General features: G+C 43.8%; 1 protein-coding gene across 4 annotated transcripts in view; it reads left to right on the plus strand.

Annotated features, from left to right (window-relative positions):
* arhgef2a (Rho/Rac guanine nucleotide exchange factor 2a) overlaps positions 1-22,565 on the plus strand; it is a 91,885-nt gene that overhangs the window by 40,764 nt on the left and 28,556 nt on the right. For all 4 annotated transcript variants that reach the window (XR_015779397.1, XM_042506972.2, XM_042506973.2 and 1 more), the window contains exons 13-14: positions 1,481-1,557; positions 1,673-1,845. Coding sequence is in view for 3 of the 4 variants with exons in the window: in XM_042506972.2 (XP_042362906.1) it covers positions 1,481-1,557; positions 1,673-1,845 (250 nt within the window). In the remaining variant the exon portion in view is untranslated. The remainder of the gene's footprint in view (positions 1-1,480; positions 1,558-1,672; positions 1,846-22,565) is intronic.

The following is a 22,565-nucleotide window of genomic DNA, read 5'->3' on the forward strand; positions in this document are numbered from 1 at the left end:
GGGCCACAAGGGCCAATGATGGCAATATAAAGGGTCAGTTAACCATTAATGACTAGTGGGCAAGTGGACCAGGCATCACTAAATGGCATTTTTGTATTGGAAAAGTCACACACACACCAGGATGGCAGTCTGTGTGTGTGTAAGTGCCCGTTGCCATGATAATTAATGGCCCAGGTGCACCCCTCCTCTCCCCTCCCCTCTCAAGTCAGCTCAAAGGAGGCAGCTGAATTTGATGGAAATGTCCCTGTCAAACTCTTCCATTTTACAGCTATACCTTTAGTCAAAATATTTCAACGGGAAGCGAAAGGAGGTCATAACGAATGCAGAAATACCAAATTTGCCTGAAAAAATATCTGCTACATATCCTAAATCCTTGTGTAAGAAAAAGCTTGTGGCAGCAAATTTCCAGAAATTTTTCATCTCAGTTTGTAGCAGAGTAAATGGGGAATTTTTTGGGTCTCCCTTCCTTTAGAGGTGCAATGAGCCAGCTGTGTTGGGTTGTCAGCTTTCAAACCTACTTTTTTCCAACCTCCACAGGTTTTCCTATGTTCGGATAAACAAATTGTGTATGAAGACCTTAAACTGTTGGCAGCAGAAGACTTTGTTTGAGAATTTTTTGTGAAAGAGCAGAGACAGAGGTATCTAGAGTGCAGGAGCTTGTTAGTGATGTCAGGTGCTCTGACCTCCAACATTCCGTCTCCATTTGACATTATAAACGCAGAAATCATCTGAAAAGAGCGTAAAACTTATAAGAATAAAGAAAAGAACAATAGTGTTGCTGCTGAAGCATCTATACTTATGAGGTGTATTATGCTTTGTTTATATGCGTCTTATCTTGAGGTCAGAGGTTGATGGATGGTTAGGCCTTGGAGTCGGATGTCCGGATTACTGGCACCAGGCTTAAATGACATGGAATGTGGCCCCTTAGGGGGTTTTTGTGATTGATCACAGTAGGTGAGGAATGTTTACTGATGAATGTGTAGATGCTTGTACCTATATAAGAGACATGCATGAGCTGTAAGAGAGAGAGATTCGCATTGGTACTGAATCCTCTCCCAGGCAGACCATGGTGCCTGGTGAATGCTGAACTTTGTTGTAATAAATTGATTCTTATGCAACCAAGTCAGTGTCAGTGGAGGTTTCTTCATCGTCTACACATCATTACTACTTAAGAAACAACGACATTTATAATAGTGGACGTATGACATATAGTAATAGCAGTAGTAGTCGGCACCAACGGCATCAATCAGTGATCCTCAATCAGGTTTCCCGAAGACCGTGTGCCTTTAGTTTCTAGTTTGGGGCTTAAATTCAGGTTATACCCATTATGACCAAGCAATGATTTTGGGATCAGTATGGCTTTAGGTTTACACGTGTTCATATCTTGATGGAATTTTAAAAAAAGAATAATAAAAAAAACTTTAATGTTCTTTGGTGTGTGCTTATATACTGTGTGTCTTTGTATGTTCTCTGTGTGTAGATATACAGGTCTTGTTGATGACAGACATCCTCGTTTTTCTGCAGGAGAAAGACCAGAGATACATATTTCCATGTCTTGTAAGAAAATGCACTCACACAAATGCATCATTTCTCACACAATACTGATTAGACAACTGTTTATTCTCTCTTTCTGTATTACTTTCTTAAAACAATCCTCTCCTATGTGATCTAGGACAAACCTCCAGTACTGTCCCTTCAGAACCTTATATTGAGGGATATAGCCAATCAGGAGCGAGGTATGTTCCTCATCAGCGACTCCTCTCCCCCAGAGATGTATGAGTTCCATGCTGCCTCCAAAGATGACAAGAACATATGGATACGCCACATCCAGCACACCGTCAGCAGGTGGGCAAATGCACACACATATACACTTCAAATTTTAATTACTGCTCTTAAAAATAGATAAAAATAAAATGCCTTTAAAAAAAATAAATAAAAATAGCAATAAGCAGCAAAAGAAACAAACACACACACACACACACTTAAAATACAAGGCATTACAAACAGAATTTCTGACACTGCCACTACATAAACAGCAACAGTAATGAGCAGTGTTTGTAGTCAATCGGTAGTCAATCACAGATGAAACAAATGCATGAACAAGTGTTTTCACATCATCCATGGAAAGAATGGACAAATCTTGGTAATGTATCATAAGGGGAAATAGGTAGTATTTTTTTAATATTATTGATGTGTTATCCAGAAGAGACATTGAGATCAAATATTACACCACAATGAGTAGTATAGAAATAAGAAACTAAAATTGTTACAATTAAGTTTTGTATAAAGGGGCAATATATATGTTCAGAAAACAGCTGTTTGTGTGTATTGTTGTTGTTTATTATTGTTTACAGTTGTTTATTCCAGTTGTGTGAAAAAATTAAAAGTCAGATTAGTATATACTAAGGCAGGAGGGAGCAGTGAGACTAATATGACTTGCTGGGTTAATTGTGGTAAATGCATACATAAAGTTTGAGTATTGACTGAGCCTAATCTAGTTAAGTAGGCCTTATGCCAGCTTCGACACTTTATCAATACTCAATACAATTTCTAAAAATTTGATTTCTGATGATAGTATTTTTGTACATTATTATACCAGGTCTTTCTACATCTACAAGATTTCTTATTTTACATTTTTGATGGCAAATATGGAAATAAGCACAGAAACACATTCCTTCAGAAACATAACAATATTTGATTTTAAAAAACAACAACAATTAAACAAAACTGTACACATAAAGCCTGAATCCAAAACATTGCAACAACAATCATTAATTCATTCAATGGCTGTAACCGTTTATCCTTTTAAGGGTCGCCGAGGGGTTGGAGCCTATCCCAGCTGTCAGTGGGCAAAAGGCAGGGTACACTCTGGACAGGTTGCCAGTCTATCGCAGGGCTGACATTTAGAAATAGGCAACCATTCTCACTCACATTCACACCTACGGGCACCAATTAAGCTAACCTGCATGTCTTTGGAATGTGGAAGGAAGCCGAAGAACCCGCAGAAAACCCACACTGACATGAAGAGAACATGCAAACTCCATACTGATTTCAGGAAAATGCAGTTGTCAGTTTCATCAATTTCAATTACACAATGTTAAATTTAGAAATAGGCAGGGACTTTATCCAGAATTCTTGAGGTCTGAGGGTGGAAGCTCTTCCTGAGCCTCTCAGTGCTGGCCTTGTATAACCGGTGCCTTCTTTGCTACCTTAAGAGGGAGAAAAGGCAGTGATCATAACTGATTTTCCTGCCTTTGTTTTTGTAGTACTTGCTGTAAACGTGCTTTAGACAGCAGCACCTATAGTATGTTCAGCTGAGCAAACTACTCTTTGCAAGTCCTTGCTGCCCTGTTCAGTGCTGTTTCTGTACCAGGCCACTAACCATTCCCTGTTACTGTGCTTTCACACCAAAAATGTTTTTTTAAAAACTTGCATCACGATCCTCACTTGTATTTTGTGGCTTTTTTATTTTTGAAGCATGAAATGCTTGAAAAAAAAAATTCAACTTGCGCGAAGTGGCCAATTACGCGTTTTTGCATCTATTGCGTACACCCTTCGCATCCATGGCGCCAATCGGCATGAATTCGTGTTAGACCTTACCCTTGCATTGACTTTGAAAGTAAACACGGTGCACAAAGCGCTTGCACTGCATCCAGTGTGAATGCACGGTTAGGAATCTCCTAATGGTGCAAATTCTCTGTATTTTACCCTGGAATTTATAAAGGTGTCTGAGGTAAAACAGTCTCTATCTTGGCCTTCTCACCACTGAATTAGATCAGGTCTGAATTAGGTCAGGTAAGGCCCACAGTTGTATAGACAACAAGGTACTTTAAACTATCCACCCTCACCCTCCATTTAGGACCCACTGATACTGTGAGATGAGATTAATTTTTGTGAAGTTTTATTTTATTTGGTAGATAAACGTATTTTATTTTATGATTTATTTAGAAGACTAAGTTAATTTCTTTTTATGCTAAATTCATACGTTATGTTGTTTTAAGTTGCTCTTGGTTTAATCTAAAAATAAGGAACTACTTTATATGGTGCACCTCCCCTTTAAGGGTAAGGATTGTTTAGACCGTGGAGTGAGGCAGGAGAGGCTTGTGTTTTCTGTGGAATTGTCCTTGTTGGTGGAGCAAACATCAAAAAAGTAAGTTATGGGGATACAAAAAGTCATTCCCCATGCTTTCTTTCTATCTTACTCACAACCTCAGGTCATTCAACCTTGTAAATTAAGGCTGGGAGAAGGCAGCCTTACACTGGTGGCAGCAGTGTTGTTGAGTTTTTAAGTTTAAAGGATTAACCTTACCCAGCTAATGAGCTGCATTTACCGCGACTGGTGCCAGAGTTTTTTTCTCTCTCTCATCAGTGTGGAGTACTTCTGCTAATGTTGTGCTGACGTTTAGCTTGCAACTCGGCCTGTGCATGAGTGAAACAGTATGGACTACCGGACATTTCATCATGATATGAGCAAGTAAGGGCAGTTAGTAATATAGACGGACATTGTGGATGCAACAACTTTTTTTTTTCCTGCTCTCCGGGGATCTGGGTGCTGTTCATGTGTGCTACTAGCTGCTAATGAACTTGTCTGCATGGGACACATAGTAAAGTTGTTCACATGTTTCTCTGAGTACTACAACTTTCAAGTGGATCTGCCTAACTCTTTAAGGCAATGACTGTTAATTTTGAACTTTACCTGCCATTTTGAGAGTTTTAAAGGAGCATGCTGTAAAATAATAAGCTATAACAATATTTTTTGGAACCAACTGCTATTTCATTCTGGCAGTTGTTTCAAGCTGAAAGACCATTCCAGTTTGTGTGCACAGATATTACTGAGCTGCCACTCATCTCACGTGGCCATAAGTTTGTGCTCGTAGTACAAGACCATTTCACAAAGTATTTAAATGCTTTCCCCATGTCAGATCAGAAAGCTGCCACCGTAGCACAGCTGCTTTGTGAAAGATACATTCCTGAACATGGAGTTCCAGAAGAACTGTTTTCAGATTAAGGACAACAGTATAAATCAGAAATTATTCACATGATATGTCAGAGACTGAACATCAAAAAGAAAAGAATGTCACCATACCCACCCTGTGGAAATCGGATGGTTGATTTAAACTCATTCATCAGAAGGGTGGTGAATGGGACCATTATTTGCCAGCAGTGGTTCTCTCTTTTTACTCTACCCCGCACTCCAGCAGTGGATACTCACCTTATTTCCTTGCTCATGGAAGGGACCCTCGTGTTCCTGCAAATGTTGATGTCTCTATGCCTACAGTATCACAGTCTCCACTGAACTATGGCTCAGAACGATGAAATGGCTTGACAGTTTTTCAAGCTGTTTACTCTTACCATGAGGAGCAGAGACTCAAGCGTGAGTATTACATCTTACAAAGATGTGAAGTTCAAACTTTATTGGCCTGAGGATCTGGTATGAATGGATGATCCCACTACACAGAGAAGAAAACTTGACCCAAAGTGGACTGGGCTTTACAGAGTTGTCTCATCAGATGACAATGGACTTGTCTACAACCTATTGGATTTGAGACATCCTCAAGCTGGATCAGAAGTTATACACTATGATCACTTGAAGCCTTATTGATGCACTTGGGATACTGTTTCAACACCTGTGAACCAACTTAGGTCAACAACCAATGGACACTCTGTCTAGTTATGCAGCACTATCTGGTTCACTACCCCTACACACTGGATCAGCTGACGTTGAACAAGCTTCTGCCCGTGCCTGCCCCTCTGTTCCCCTGCAGCGGAAACCTTCAGAATGGGTCTCACGAGTCCAGCCACAACAAAACCATGGGACTGTCACTGCTTCCACAGTGACTGCTGGGACACATTCTGGTGGCCCACCAATGACTCGATCAGGTCAGATTGTTCGGAAACCACAGAGACTCTTGCAGTAAGCAACCCCCCTCTCCCCTACCCCCATGCACTCAAGGGACACATATTGGCTGATATTGGCCTTTATATTTTGAGTTATTACATGTCATGTTACATGAGTTTTGTGGGTTCCTGATCCAGGTATTTCATAGTTTTTTCATACAAGTAATGCTACTTCTGGTGAATTTGTGGACAAGGTACTATGTTTTGGCATATGGTACATAAGACAACCCAGCCCTGGGGTTCTCCGGTGTCTGTCCACTCTCACCTCCTGGGATCTGTCTCAGAAAGTTAGGGATTTACATGCACAGTGAGGTGTTTAATCACAGCTCGATGAGCTTTGTGATGAGCTTCAATAAAACTATGGTGTTATATGCTTAATAGCAATGCTACACAGCTCCCTCTATTTTCTGGTGAGGTAGAGTGTTGTGAAGGATGTGTGCCATTGGGACATTGGGGTAAATTGGTTGGGCCAGTAGGCAGTGGGACCAGTGTGCTGATTAAGTGAGGAGCAGATGTAATCCTTAACCAGTTGTTTAAAGCACTTCATCGCTACAGAGGTGAGTGCCACTGGACAGTAGTCATTCAAGCAGGTTGGTTTTGTTTTCCTGGGAATGATGGTGGACTTCTGAAAGCACTGAGCAGTTGAATATTGCTGTGAACACCACTAGTTGGCCCACTATACCCTCTGGTCCTGCTGCTTTCTTGGTGTTCACTTGCTCGAAAGCCCTCCTGACATCATGCTCAGAGAAGGAAACAGGTGTCAGAGGTGCACCCAACCATCCATTAATCTTTTCTTCAGCTGTTTTTGCTTGTTGACTGCCGATGGCTTCAAAGTAAGCATAAAAATTGTTTAGCTCACCTCCCGGACAGATTAGACTTGACAAGGAGGGCATGTGTGTTTGTAATCTGACATACTTCTTTGACCTTGCCACATGTTATAGGGATTGCGTTTCTGGAATTGCAGTTTCACTTCCTATCTGTACTCCTTTTGCCTCTTTTACCGCTCTTCTTACACTGTAAGCTGCTGCTTTTTAATCATCCATGTTTGAAGACTGCAGTCATAATCTGTACACTGCAGTGCGTTCGTGTATGGTACCCCGCATAGTTCTATCTCATCCAGGGTCTGCCCTCAACTGTACTCTGTGGATAATAGTAGTCTTACAATCACAAACATGCATTCATACAATAAAACTGATCAAACATAGTTGGCCAATCTGGACGTGCCTACCTGAGTAAGTGCAAAACCCACTGTATAAAAGAGTTGGCTCACCCACCACCAGACATTCTCATTTTCCTCTCCTCAGTGCTGTGATTGCTCACTGAACAGCTTCCTCAGAGTCCTCACTTCCATAACCTTGTTGGTGGCCATTGTGTTCTGGCCACATTACTGGAAAAGACCTTCATGACTGCTGCTTCGAGTGCCTCAATGTAGACCATGCAGAGTGCAGTGTTTAGCAGCCACCTGCCTGTGAAGTGTGCAGAGATGCCTAAGATTGTACACCATGAGCGGTGGGATCACTGTGTAATGCCCTGCTAAGACTCAGCCGGAGCTTGAAATCGATGTTGCAGAGGCTTCAGCCTCATCACCTGTACACTGGTGCTAACCTGGCCATCCCTGCTGAGACTACAAAGTACAAGGTAGAGTATGTTGTTTAGTGTGACCTGGGACAAATTTTAATTTAATTTGCTGCTACATCTTTTAGAGTTGAAGGAAGAGTTGATGAGTCTCACAGCCTGGGGAATGAAGCTGTAGTCTAGTGGTATGGCCACAGATAATTTTGTATCTTTTGCCAGTTAGCAGCAGGGTCAACAGGGTGCTGTTTTTTGGTGTCCTTTGGGCTCTGTGCAGCCATCTCACTTCACCGATGTCACGGATGATCTGTAGATGTGAATCAGTGATGTTCTCGGCAGTTTTACCCCTAATTTTCACCAGATCTGTGTGCGGTACGGCTCTGCTCCGTCACGGCAGATGGAGCACACTCTATGTGTCGATGTGTTAATTTCCACTGGCTCCACTGCATTGCGGATCGACTCCGTCTCAGCTCAGGCAGTCTGGAGGCTTGCTGATCAGATATACAAGCCTCCTATTTTTGCCGGACACCTATTCACGCTGCATAAATTCAGCTGAATTTAACACAGAGCAGACAGGAAAACAGACAGCGATACAACATTAAAAAATCTGGTTAATTTTCAAAATAAGACACTCAGTGTTTACGTCTGATCATATTTCATGTAACTACATCAACAAAACATCACGATAAGCGGATCCAGGTCTGTATTTATCAGGTCAGAGGTTTTTGGAGGTCATTACAGGCAACACGGACAAAGAGAAGCTAATTATGGAGGTGTAAACCACAAAATTACTTATGACACCACACATCCTTTTATAAAGGCAACCATAGAAAGGAAATGGCGTGGAACAACTTATAGGGAATTATGGGTGTGAATCAACTTCACTATAATACATCCAGGGAGTGAATGGAGTTATTACTTTTTCTTTTTTACTGATATACTGCGCATGATTCTGTAATTACAGTGAGAACTCCTCAGTCTCGCCACTCCAGCTGATCCAGCAGTGCTGCGCTGTGCCGCACTTAACATGCAACCGGTGGGGATTGACAGGTGACAGAGCATGAAGCAAGCCGTAAAGAAACACACATGTAAGCAGTGGAAATGTGTTACACCGCCACTGTATAGCCTTCCTGTCCTGAGCCGTGCACCAAATTCATATTTTTTTCATTTAGTATGCTTTCTTTTGCTTCTCTGTAGAAGTTAACCAGGATCTTGCTCTGAATTTTAGCCTTCCTAACTTACCGTAGCAAGTACAGCTTTTTCCATGGGTGGACTGGCCATCTAGCAAAGCAGGCACTGTCCCAGTCGGCTGATGATGCTTATGTGGGCTGGTCAGCTGGTGGATTTTTTTATTTTCTTTGTTTTGCCACAGAACTGGCTGGCAGGCCCCTCATTGGCTGACTGGCCCACATCCCAATGGTTTATAGAATTGTCATTTACTTATGGACTGTCAATCTTTCAATTAATTGCTGGTCTGACACTCAAATTGGTTAATGAGCCAAGTGAGATGGAGAGACAACCGCAGAGAAAACATCCCAGCAGCGCTGAGAAGCAGTGCATGAAATCATGAGAAGTGGAGGCTGCCAAATGTGTCATATTAACTGACTTATTTGGTGCGGGGGCTGCAGATGCAGCACCTGTTGATAAACAGTGTGAAGGAGACCTGGAGGAGAGCAAGAGGGACAGACCGGGCCTGACTCTCTCGCTCTCCTCCTGGTTTGCTCACAACAGTTTCATCATCAACGGGTCCATGAAAGCAGAGTCGCATCTGGAAATACGACTCTGCTTTCATGGCCATACCAACCATTGTGGTCATGTGGTCAGGACCTCAGTATTTATTCCGAGGTGTTTGCCTACAAATAACTTCATGTAGCAATTGCAAAGATATTTCAATGCCAAGAGAATGTCTTGCTGCTCTGATAAAAGTCATTGATTATGTGTGTGTCGGTGGGTGATAAAGTATATGCTCTTGTTTTCAATATGCAATCTTTGGTAGACACAGTGGTGTTTTTGGTACTCCATGGGTGGTATTTGCAGTGTTTGCAGTATGTAAGGAATGCCAGAAAATTTATCAGACAGAACTGATTACTAGATATTACAGATGAGGTGACATAACTAGATCATTTTGCTTGTGAACTGTTTGTAGTTCATTATTATTCATCAAAATTTGATGAGAGTTATTATAGCTTCTGTGCCACGGTTGTGTTTACAGATGCTCTGTTTAAAAGTGTCCAAAATTTTGTGTGTGTGTGTGTGTGTGTGTGTGCCGTTATGACAGGTTTTGATGTCATGTAGTAACAATTCAAGGAAAACTCACAATATTAATTTTCAAGAATCATCATTAAACACTTTTTGACACAATTAATGGACCAGCTTTGTAAGCTTTGTCTTTACTGTGTCTTTACTTTAAAGCTGCAAGAGGCGATAAGCAGGCCCTCGCACCTCTGCACACGTCAGGGCTACTTGCTGGACACTGACTGATGCAGCCACGTCTCTCTGGAAAAGGGGAAACGTGTGTGTGTCTGTGTGAGAGATGTAGAGTCAAAGCTGCAGCTGCCAGAGGTGGGAAGCAGTTAGACTGTGTGATTGTGGGAGGGCTGTATTTTCTCTAATCTGCTGCTTTTACAGTGATGACAGTAGGGTAAACAATGGAATAAGAGCTCTATCTGCTGGACAAACTATAGAATACAACTATTTCAAAACCACCCCAGCATCATTTCCTGCACTATATAGTCTGTGAACATAGTTTTCCAATCAGGTTTTCTATGGGAAAAAAATATGAGCTGAGACTGACTTGATCCATTTTTTCTGTAAAAGGCTTATATCAGGTGATAATATAGGTATATTGAAAAATCAGTCGGGCTCTAGCTGAAATTGCAAAAATTTTCCCAAAAATTTAAATAAAATTAAAATTGTTGGACTTCCTGTTAGGTTTAGGGCATGGCTCCAAGAATTTGTTTTGTAGGTCATGGGCTTTTACACATTTCCCAAGTTTTGTAGCTCTAGGTTAAACGGACTGCTGGGGCTGCTTCGTTGAAATTCTCTAGGTGGCACTCAGAGCCATGTAGACACATCAAAGCAAAGAAAAGCATATCAAATATCACACTTCAGGACTTCTGATGTGTGTGTCACGTTTTGTGAGTTTGGTGTATGCCTTGCCCCTCAAAAAGTGCTTCCAGTTTTATGGCGAATAATGCGTAACTTTGGCAACAGAGTTTGATGAAAACTCAAAAGTTTAATTTCTGTGCATCATGAAGGTCATTACAGTATTTTAATTGAATATGAGGTCAATTTAGTTAACCTGCTACAGATGGAAAAATGAAAGAGTAAGACTTTTAGGTGGCTAGGACTATAATTCAAAATTGCACTGCAGATGTTTTCAGAAATGGACTCTGATTAAATTTGTGAAATTTTGTAAAGATCTGACCATCTGAGGCGAAGTTACAATAGCTTTTGATGTCATGTCGAAACATCGAAATTGTTAGCCGGCTGCGGTTACATCTTTCAACGAAAACTCACAATATTCATTTTCAAGCATCATTAACGTCAGATCAATTGAGTCAACCTGCTAGGAGCTGGACATCTTAGTGTAAAACTTTACCTTTCCTGTGCCAATACGTGGTGTTGTCATTGTCTTTAAATTGTCATATAGATGTGTACGGGGCAGGACTCCTATAAAACGTGAAGTTTGGGGCAGATTGGACCATTCACAGCACAATTACGTACCACTTCCTGTTAACTTCCTGGTTCATAGCAGAACATGCAAATTAGATACCTCATCCATGGTGTGATGGAAACTCATGAATTTGATAACTTTTGCTGTCAAAGGTCTTATGAATGTAGCTATAACATTTGAAGTCAATCTGATGAAAGCTCTAGGACTAGTTCTAAGTATGTAGTAACAGTATGGCCCCAAAAGACCTTTTTGTTGGTCTTGGGGTGTTACACAGGCTTCCAGAGTTTTACAGCTCTCTGTAAAACGTGCTGCGGGGGGCTGCTTTGTTGAAAATCAGTAGGGGGCGCCAGTTATACATTTCCTCCCACCCACACACGAGACCATTAGCATATCAAATTTTTCACCAGACCTGATAAGTCTGCAAAGTTTCATGAGAAAATAATAATAATAATAATTCCTTCAGTTTCAAGAGGCTGTTCGGTGCTCGGGCCCTAATTAAAGCTCCAAGCAGTGATGAAGAGACCCTCGCACCCCTACGCAACTTGGGGTAACTGGTGTGACTCCAGTTGCCCTGATCTTTAATTGTAGTGAAAGTCAGAAAATGCATGCAGAAAGTTTGGACCATTGAGTGAGATATTTCACACAGTGTGGTACTTCCTAAAACCACTAGGTGGCACTGGAGACAACACAAAATCTCATCAATCACGTCATCCTGGTCTACATCACGTGTAGACCAAATCATGTAAATTGCATTTTGATATTGTTACACAGCATACTTCCTGTTGGATGGAGTATCACATGTTGATGTTTTCAGGGTTGCAACCTGTTCACACCTATATAATAATTTAGGGTCAATCAGTTATTGCAAACTGAAGTTACAGAAACTTTCTGTTTGGTGGTGAATACTGCATTGCCACAGCAACGCTGTTCATTGAAAACATGATCTTCATAAGTAGGCATCATGTAGGTCTTACAGAAGCTTTTGTTGCCAAGTTTGAGATGAATGTGGTCAACCTGTAAGGGGGTGCAACTAAAAATATAAATCATATGACTTCCTGTTTCCAGTAGGTGGTGGTATGCCAATAAATCAAGTGAGCCATGCAGATGTGTTCAACTCTGTACTCTTATCAAGCATGAGAAATTTGGGGAAGACTGGACAATGTCTGGCTGAGTTACTACAACTTCTTGTTTCATGGAGAAACATCAAAGTTGACAACCTAGCCACGGCCACATGCTATGATGAAAACTCAGGAACTGAAAAGCTTTTGATGCCACATGATCTTTCATTTCAGTGAAAGTCAGAACAAGCAGGCAGAGAGTTACGATTATTCAGTTAGATATTACATATGGGGTAATACTTATTGTGGCCACTAGATGGCGCTGGAGACCACGCAATGCATATCAAGAATGCAGATCAAGGATCAACATCATTTGTAGATTAAACCATGTAAATGTCATGTAAATCAAAGAATAGCTGTCTTAAGAGGCTTACTTCCTTTTGCCACTTGGTGGCGCTGTGATTATTATACTTCATTGACATGTTGATGTCTTCAGGGCTGCACGTTGATCGCAGCTGTAAAATTTGGGACCTATCGGTTGATGCAAAGTGAAGTTACAACAACTTCCTTTTTGGCGGCGAAGTTCTCTTATCAAGCTTCAGAGGTTTTGGGCAGATTGGTTGATGTTTGGCTGAGTTACAACAACTTCTTGTGTCATGGCAAATCACCAAAGTTGGAAACCAAGCCACGCCCACATAGTGTGACGAAAACTTTATTTTTTAAATCAGTTGTGTTACAGGCCTTAAGGTCTTAGAAACCACATTTGAAGTCTATTGGGTGAAATCTGTAGGAAATATACATCAAAGAAGAACACATGACACATGAACACATGCAGATGTTTGGCCCATTAACTCCCAAATGGTGTGATGAAAACTCATGAATCTAATAACTTTTGATGTCCCAGGCCTTCTGACAGGATACTTAAATTTTGAAGTCAATCAGATGAAATCTGTAGGGCTACTTCGAAAAAAGTTATGACCCCTCTAAAAGGCCAAAAATGCACCAAAATTGCACCTTCAATTCAAATTGGCTGACTGCCCTGCTGGGTTTACTGTGTGTCTCCAAGAGACTTTTTCATAGGTCTTGGGGTGTTGCATGTGCCTACCAATTTTTGCAGTTGTAGGTGAAACGGCCTTTGGGGGCTCCTCCGTAGGGGGCACTCCTGAGCCATTTTTATTGTTCCAAGCCTGAGACCTGTAAAATAATAATTAAATAATAATAATAATAATAATTAAAGCTGCAAGCAGCGATGAACAGGCCCTCGCACCCCAACGCAAGTCGAGGCTACTGGCAGGACTCTGAGTGATGCAATCATCCATTTCAGTGAAAGTCTGAAAAAGTATACAGAGAGTTTGGACCCTTGAGTGAGATATTTCACATGGTGAATTACTTCCTTTGGACACACAAAATCTACGTCATCTTGGTCTACATCATTTGTAGACCAAAACATGAAGATTTCATGAAAATCTAAAGATAGTTGGGGTACGAGGCATACTTCCTGTTGTTAGTTGGTGGCTCAGTGAGTATCATAGTTCAATGACTTGTTGATGTGATAATGGTTGCAGCCTGACCACAACTGTGAAATCTGGGGCCAATCAGTCAATGCAAAGTGAAGTTACAACTTCCTCTTTGGCGGCAACCACTGGGTCTCCATGGCAACAGTGTTCATGATAAACCTATACATCAGAGGGAGGCATCATTTAGGTCTTAAAGGTTTTTTCACCAGTTTTGAAGTCAATCGGATAAAATCTGTAAGAGCAGTCCATCAAAGAAGAAAGCATGTAATTTCCATGACATTTTATGTTGCCAGTAGGGGGCGCTATAAATAATGGTAACGGTTGTCATGTAGATGTGTTCAGGGCAAGACTGTCATCACATGTGAAGTTTGGTGCAGATTGGACTACTTCCTGGTTATTGGCGAGACATTATTGGCGAGAGAAATGTCTGGCTGAGTAACGGCCTCACGGTGTGACAAAAACTCACAAATGTAATAACCTCTGATGTCCAGGGCCTTCTGAGAGGATGTTTAGATTTTGAAGTCAATCGGATGAAATCTGTAGGAGAAGATCAGAAAATTGTGACCCCTGAAAATGGCCAAAAATACACCAAAATTGCACATTCAATTCAAAATGGCTGACTTCCTGTTGGGTTTAGGGTATGGGTCTAAAAGGCTTTTTTGTAGGTCTTGGGCTGTTACAAATGCCTCCCAAGTTTTGTAGCTCTAGGTGAAATGTGCCATAGGGGCTGCTTCGTTGAAATCTGTAGGAGGCGCTACAGAGCCATTTTGGCACATCAGTGCAAAAAGAATTACATCAGATATCACATTTTAGGACTTCTGATGTGTGTGCCACATTTGGTGAGTTTTTGCTTTGCCCCTCACAAAGTGCTTCCAGTTTTATGGCGATTAATGCTTAACTTTGACAATTGCGTTTGATTAAAACTTTTAATTTCTTTGCATCTTTACAGTATTCTAATTGAATATGAGGTTATTTGAGTTAACCTGCTACAGGGGAAAAATCAAAGTGTAAAAAAAGTAACTTCCTGCTACCAATAGAAGGTGCTATGACTAAGATTCAAAATTGCACTGCAGATGCTTCAGGTGGGGCGGCACGGTGGTGTCGTGGTTAGCACTGCTGCCACACAGCAAGAGAGTCCCTGGTTCAAAACCCGGTTAGAGTGGGGTTGGGTCCGTGGGTGGGGGGCCCTTCTGTGTGGAGTTTGAATGTTCTCCCCGTGTCTGCGTGGGTTCTCTCCGGGGTCTCCGGCTTCCTCCCACAGTCCAAAGACATGCAGGTCAGGTTGATTGGTGACTCTAAATTGCCCTTAGGTGTGACTGTGAGCGTGTACGGTTGTCTGTCTATATGTGTCGGCCCTGCGATAGTCTGGCGACCTGTCCAGGGTGTACCCCGCCTTTCACCCGATTACAGCTGGGATGGGCTCCAGCCCCCCCCCCACGACCCTTACGAAGACAAGCAGTTACAGAAAATGAATGAATGAATGAAAGTCTTCAGGTGTGGTCTCAAATTCTCAAATCAAATCTGTGAAATTTTGTAAAGATCTGACCATCTGGGGTGATGTTACAACAGTTTTTGATGTCATGTTGAAACATCGAAAATGTCCACCCCACCGCAGGAACGCCTTTCAATGAAAACCCATAATATTCATTTTCATTCATTCCATTAAAATGTCATTTTTTTTTACCAGACTTGATAAGTCTGTAAGTTTCATGACTTTTTGAAAATGTTAAAGCCCTCAAAAAGGCAATTAATTTGAGAGAGAGAAAAAAACATTTCTTTAAGGGTTCCAAGAGGGTACTCGCACCGTTCAATGCTCGTGCCCTGATAATAATTCCAAGGATTTCAAGAGGGTCCTTGCACAGTTCGGTGCTCAGGCCCCAATAATAATAATTCCAAGGATTTCAAGACTTTAGTCAGTGATTTAATATTGGACCATTTCTTCTTATCTCATTGAGACCTGGCTGTATCCTGAAGAATATGGTCCCCTGAATGAATCCACTCCTCCTGGTCATAGGAGCTGGCCTAGGAGGGAGAGTCTACCTTTTTTGTATCAAGCTTAGTAATTTATCCTAAAGCTTAACTAAATTCTAATTAATTTGAAAGCCTTTTTCTTAGTCTCTCAAACCCAACCTGGAAAATTTGACAGCCTATATCCTGCTCCTGGCCCATACTCATACATTTATATCTGAATTCTCAGAGTTTATATCAAGTCTAGTGCTTAAATAAGACAAAGTTATTATTGAAGGCGATTCTAACATTCATGTGGACATTAATAATGATAGCCTCTGTATTGCATTTTTCACACTATTGGACTCAATTGATTTCAGTTGGTGTGTACATAAACCTACCCACTTTAACCACACCCTAGATCTTGTCCTGGCGTATGGCATCGTAATTGAAAATTTAATAGTCTTTCCTAAGAATCCCGCTCTGTCAGATCATTATTTGACAACTTCTGATTTTTTATTACTCGATTACATGCCACTCAGCAAGAGTTGCAGTAGCTAAATTTAAAGAAATAATTCTTTCTGCATTAAACTCATTACCATGACTCAATGTGACTGAGAAAGTTTTTGCTAATTTAAATCACTCTTAAATTGATTATGTTGTTGACAGTGCTACTGGCTCACTGTGATCAGTTCTTGACTCCATTGTACCTTTTAAGAAGAAAATAATGAAACAAAGAAAATTAGCTCCATGGTTATCCAACAAATTAAAACAAATATTGCAAAAGTCTTAAAATGTATAGAAAGGCCCTCCACCATGCCCGACCAAACTATTACTCATCATTATTGAGGAAAATAAAAACAATCCCAGGTTTCTTTTCAACACTGTAGCCAGGCTGACTCAGAGTCACAGCTCTTTAGATCCTTGTGTTCCTTTAGCCCTTAGTAGCAATGACTTAAATGTTTAAATTATAAGTATTGTAGATAAAATCCATCACCTCTGTCCTCAACAGATCTGACCTCATACACAGGTCATTTGGAAATGGCAGTACGGCCTGACATTTATTTAGACTGTTTTTCCCCCATTGACCTTCACCAACTCATTTTATCGATTTCTACATGCAAGCCATTGCCTGATAGACACATTCCTGACTAGGCTACTGAAGGAAGTTTTACCCTTAAATGACAATTCTTTATTAGATAGTTTCAATGTGTCTTTATTAACAGGCTATGTATTACAGTCCTTTAAAGTAGCTGTCATTAAAACCTCTTCTAAAGAAGACCATTCTCGATCCAGAGGTATACACTGATATCTAATTTCCCCTTCAGTCAGGATTTAGAGTGCATCATAGTACAGAGACGGCACTACTAAAAATTTCTAATGACTTATTGATTGCCTCTGATAAAGGATTGGTCTCTGTATTAATTTTATTAGATCTCAGTGCTGCATTTGACACCATTGACCATCAAATCCTACTGCACAGACTGGAACACTTGATTTACCTTAAAGAAATGGCACTAAGCTGATTTAAATCACACTTATCAGATCGCGCTCAGTTTGTTCATATTAATGATCAATCCTCCGTGCATACTAAGGTCTGTTTCGGAGTACCACAAGGTTCTGTGCTCGGACCAATCCTATTCACTTTATATATGCTTCCCCTAGGCAACATTGTTAGAAATCACTCTGTAAATTTCCATTGTTATGCAGATGATACACAACTGTATCTATCTATGAAGCCAGATGAAACTGATCAGTTATCTAAACTACAAGCATGTCTTAATGGCCATAAAAGCCTGGATGAACCTCAATTTCCTGATGTAAAATTCAGACAAATCTGAAGTTATTGTACTTGGCCCCAAACAACTCAGAAAATCTATTTACAAGGATAAAATTTCTCTGGATGGCACTGCCTTGGCCTCCAGCACAACCTTAAGGAACCTCAGAAATATATGTAATCAAGATTATCTTTTGCCTCTCATATAAAAAAAAGTTCAAGGACTGCTGTCTTTCACTTGTGTTATATTCAAGAAATTAGGTATATCCTGTCTCAAACTGACACCGAAAAATTTGTGGCAGCATTTGTTGCTTCTAGGCTGGATTACTGTAACTCCCTATTATCGCCCCAACAAGTCTCTAAAGTCTCTCCAACTGGTCCAGAACGCTGCTGCACATGCATTAACGGGAACCAAGAAAAGGGATCATATCTCTCCTGTTTTAGCTTCTTTGCGCTAGCTCCCTGTAAAATCCAGAATTGAATTTAAAATCCCTCTCTTTACTTACAAAGCTCTAAATGGTTAGGTTCCTTTTTATCTTTCTCAGCTCATAGATCCTCAGCCATCAGGCAGCGTTACTTATGGTTCCTAATGTCTCCAAAAGTAGGATGGGAGCCAGAGCCTTCAGCTACCACGCTGCTCTCAGCTAACGCGCTCCTCTTTTATGGAACCATCTTCCCGTTTCAGTCAGGGAGGCAGACACCCTATCCAGATTTAAGGGTAGACTTAAGACTTTCCTCTGTGATAAAGCTTACAATAATGTTTGGCTCAGGCTTGCCTTGGACCAGCTCCTGGTGACATTGGTTTAGTCTGCTGGGGGACCCCCTTTTTCCTTTTTTCACTCCCTCCATCTGCAAACGCTCATGTTTTCTTACTTCACGACACTAACTTGGCTTCTCCTCCGGAGCATTTGTTCTCCCTTGCTTAGTAGCTTTCCCAGATCATGGCTGCGCCTTGATCGTGATGATGGCTGTGCTGATGCTGTGATACTGCCTTTGGCTGTGCTCTTGTTGTGGCTGCACTGATACTGTACCCCTGACTCAGCCTGGATTATGGTCTTGGTTGTGCTGTTGCTGTGGTCCTGTCTGTGTCAGGGCTAGTACTTGGACCCACAAGCAACATATGAAACAGAAACAGTCTTCAATGTTTTTTTTTTTTTCTTTTAATGATACTGGCAGAAAAATTCACACTTGATTGAAAGTCCACCGAGCCGAACGTCGGTGCAGATGACCCACCGAATCGATCCCCGAACCGTGCCAGATTCACGAGGAGGCGCAGGTAGGAAACCCGCCGGGACAGCGGAGCAGGCAAGCTGCGGAGATCAGTTGATTTCTTCCCAGCAGTGGCGAATCTCGCAGGCAGGCAGGCTCGCAGAATATCTCCCCTTCTCTGCGACCAGGGATCAGGATAACACAGATTAAACTCAGAACCAGAAGATGGAAGGCAGGTCGGATTACCGGGACGGGGAGAGAGCAGGTTGATCAGGGACAAGCAGGTTCGGCAACAGGAGATCAGGCAGGAAAATAATACTGGATAGTCTTGCATGGCAAAGAACAATCTGGCAGTGAGGATGAGACACAGGACAGGTTAAATGCAGGGTGGGCATTGACAACAGATGAGTGTGATTGCCATTGACAAGGGTGCAGCCAGGCAGAGGGAGAGACAGGGAAACACCACAGGTGGAGATGATTGTTGTGATTAAAAGAGAGGTGAGAGAGGAAGCGGCAGTGGAGCAGACATGACAGAACCCCCCACACAAGGGACGGCCCCCAACATCCCAAAAGGAAAAGAAAAAAAAAGAAAACAGAAACGGATAAACCACAAACAACACCACAAACAATAAGGGGGGAAAAAAACCTCAACCCAGATGGGCGGAGGGGGGAAGGACAGGATGGCGGGATCAGGCACCCAGAGAGTCCAATCTGGTTGAGTCAGCAGCCAGGATGCCAGAAGCATAGTCAGGGGCAACCTCCTCATCGGCTGACGAGGCCGCAGTTGGGGATTTCCCCTCAGGAACGGCAGGCAGGAACAAAGCGATGCCAGGTTGACAAGGACTGGTGCGGCGGAGCCGGCAGGCTGGTCAGGGTGGCGACGATGGAAGTCGGTGATGAGGTCCAGATCCAGGATGTGCCGGGAAGGGACCCAGGACCTCTCCTCCGGACCGTACCCCTCCAGGTCAACGAGATACTGGAGCCCCCTCCCACGACAACGAGACCGGACCAGGCGCCAGAGTGTGAAAGCTGGACCCATCAACCAGGTGAGGAGGAGGAGGTGGTAGCACAGGGGACAGCGGGCTCTCGTGCTTGAGCTTGGACACATGGAGGGTGGGATGGACCCGCATAGTGCGTGGGAGCTGGAGCTGTACTACAGTCGGGCTGATGATCCGTTGGATAGGAAATGGACCGATGAACCTGTGCGTCAGCTTTTGGGACTCTACCCGGAGTGGCAGGTTGTGAGTTGAGAGCCACACCTTCTGGCCCACTTGGTAGACAGGGGCTGGGGAACACTGGCGGTTGGCCCGCACAGAACGCTGGAGGGCGGCATGTGCTTGGACCCAGGTTTGCCGACTGTGGCGGATAAAAGTTTGGGCTGAAGGGCAGGCTGACTCTCTCTCCAAGGTTGGGAACGAGGGGGCTGGTAGCTGTAAGCACACTGGAAAGGGGAGAGACCCATGGAAGAAATGGTCAGGGTGTTGTGGGTGTACTCGGTCCAGGGAAGCTGCAGGAACCAGGAAGATGGGTCACTAGAGACCATACAGCGGAGGCCGGTCTCCATCCCTTGATTAGCCGTCTCTGTCTGCCCGTTAGACTGGGGGTCAAACCCTGAAGAGAGACTAGCTGTGGCCCCCAGGAGCTTGCAGAACTCCCTCCACAATACGGAGGAGAACTGTGGTCCCTGGTCAGAAACAACATCGACTGGGATGCCATGGAGGCGGAAGATGTGGAGGAGCACCAGCTGGTCCATCTTCTTGGCGGAAGATAACTTGGGGAGCAGGATGAAATGGGCCATTTTACTAAAATGATCCACAACCATGAGGATAGTGGTGTGGCCGTGAGAGGAGGGCAGACCGGTGACAAAGTCCAGAGATATGTGAGACCAGGGACAGTTAGGAATGGGAAGGGGCTGGAGGAGACCCGCTGGGGCCTGGTGGGAGCTCTTGTGCTGACAGCATTCAGGACAGGCCTTCACAAAACCATGAGTCCTCTTCCATGGAGGGCCACCAGAACCACCAGCGGAGCGCGTCCAAGTTACGTTTAGAGCCAGGATGGCAGGTGAACCGGGAGACATAGACCCATTGAAGAACCTCCGTTCGCAGGGCTTCAGGAACGTACAGGCGGTCGACGGGGCAGGAACTGGGACCTGGCTGGGTCTCGACAGCCGACCTCACCCTCTCCTCAATGTCCCAGGTGAGGGAGGTGACAACGCATGGGGAAGTAAGAATGGGTGCCAGATCATCCGCGGGGCTTTCCTCCCTCTGGAACTGGCGGGAAAAGGCATTTGGTTTGACATTGCAGGAGCCTGGCCAATAGGAGAAGGTGAAGTGGAACCTGGTGAAGTATAGGACCCAACAGGCCTGGCGAGAGTTCAGTCTCTTTGTAGAACGGATATATTCCAAATTTTTATGGTCAGTCAATACCAAAAAGGGTTCTTTGGCACCCACCAGCCAGTGCTGCCACTCCTCCAAAGCCACCTTGACCGCCAACAGAGCATGCAGGGATGGAGCTTCTGGTCCGAAACGGCCCTTTGAGAGAGGACCGCCCCAATCCCAGTGTCTGATGCGTCCACTTCTATCACAGGTCAGGGTCAGGGGTCTGGAGGACAGGAGCAGAGGTGAGGACAGAGGCAGAGGTGAACAGGGCCTTCAGGGTCAGGAACGCCTCACCAGCCACTGGAGTCCACTGGAAGGGCGGTGAGAGAGGCAGCCACGGAACTGTAGTTGCGGATGAAGTGGTGGTAAAAGTTGGCAAAGCCCAGGAACTGCTCCAGCTGTTTGCAGGTCTCGGGGATGGGCCAGGAGGAAACCATGGAGACCTTGGCCGGATCCATCTGGAGACCGCCCTCTGCCACAATGAAGCCCAGGAATGGCACTGAGGAGACATGAAATTCACATTTTTCTGCCTTAACAAAAAGTAAGTTCTCCGGGAGCTGTTGGAGGACGACCTGGATGTGTCCAATGTGTTCTTCACGGGACTGGGAGAAGATCAGGATGTCACCAAGGTACACGAACACAAACCTGTTGAGCATGTCCCAAAGGACATCGTTGACCAATGCCTGGAAGACAGCCAGGGCATTGGTGAGGCAAAAGGGCATGACCAGATACCTGCCTGCAGCCAGGCAGTTGGTAATGTAAGCCTCCATGGCCTTTTTCTCAGGGGCGGACAGGGAGAACAGACGGCCTCTGTGGGGAAAGGTCCCGGCAACAGGTCTATGGTACAGTCATAAGGTCAGTGAGGAGGCAGGGAGGAGGCGATCACCAAGGAGATCCTCACCGATGATGTTGGCTTCAGCACCTGAATCCACCGGTGCGGCCAGGGAATGGGAACCACTTGGGAGAAGAAGTTGGGCCTGCAGCAAAAGTCTTGGGTTTTGTAGAGGAAGGGCAGTGACACTCACCAGTACCTCTCCGGTTACTGGTGAGCTTGGACCTTTACTGGACAGCCTGAAACAAAGTGCCCAGCCTCCCCACAGTACATACACAGGCGGCCCCGGCATCTGCGTTCCTGCTCCTCCGGGGTCAGAGATGCCCGGCCCAGCTGAATGGGTACATGTTCCTCAGTCTGCTGGACGGTTGGTGGACTGCTGTGAACTGCTCGGGAGTGGGTCGGAGGATGGAGACGAGGCGCCTCCAGACGCCTCTCTTGCCTGCGGGTCTGGACATGGAGGTCGATCCGGGTGGCTAGTTCAATGACCCCGTCTAATGTCGCAGGAATCTCATGGGAGACCAACTCGTCCTTGATGTATTCAGCCAGTCCATGGAGAAAGGCAGGCAGTCAGGCTCGCAGAATATCTCCCCTTCTCTGCGACCAGGGATCAGGATAACACAGATTGTAAAGAGAACCAGATTGTTCTCGGAACCAGAAGATGGAAGGTAGGTTGGAATGCCAGGATGGTGACAGAGCAG

This window comes from Plectropomus leopardus, chromosome 17, assembly GCF_026936395.1.
Source record: "Plectropomus leopardus strain MGB_pleo_1.0 chromosome 17, ASM2693639v1, whole genome shotgun sequence".
NCBI lineage: Eukaryota > Metazoa > Chordata > Actinopteri > Perciformes > Serranidae > Plectropomus > Plectropomus leopardus.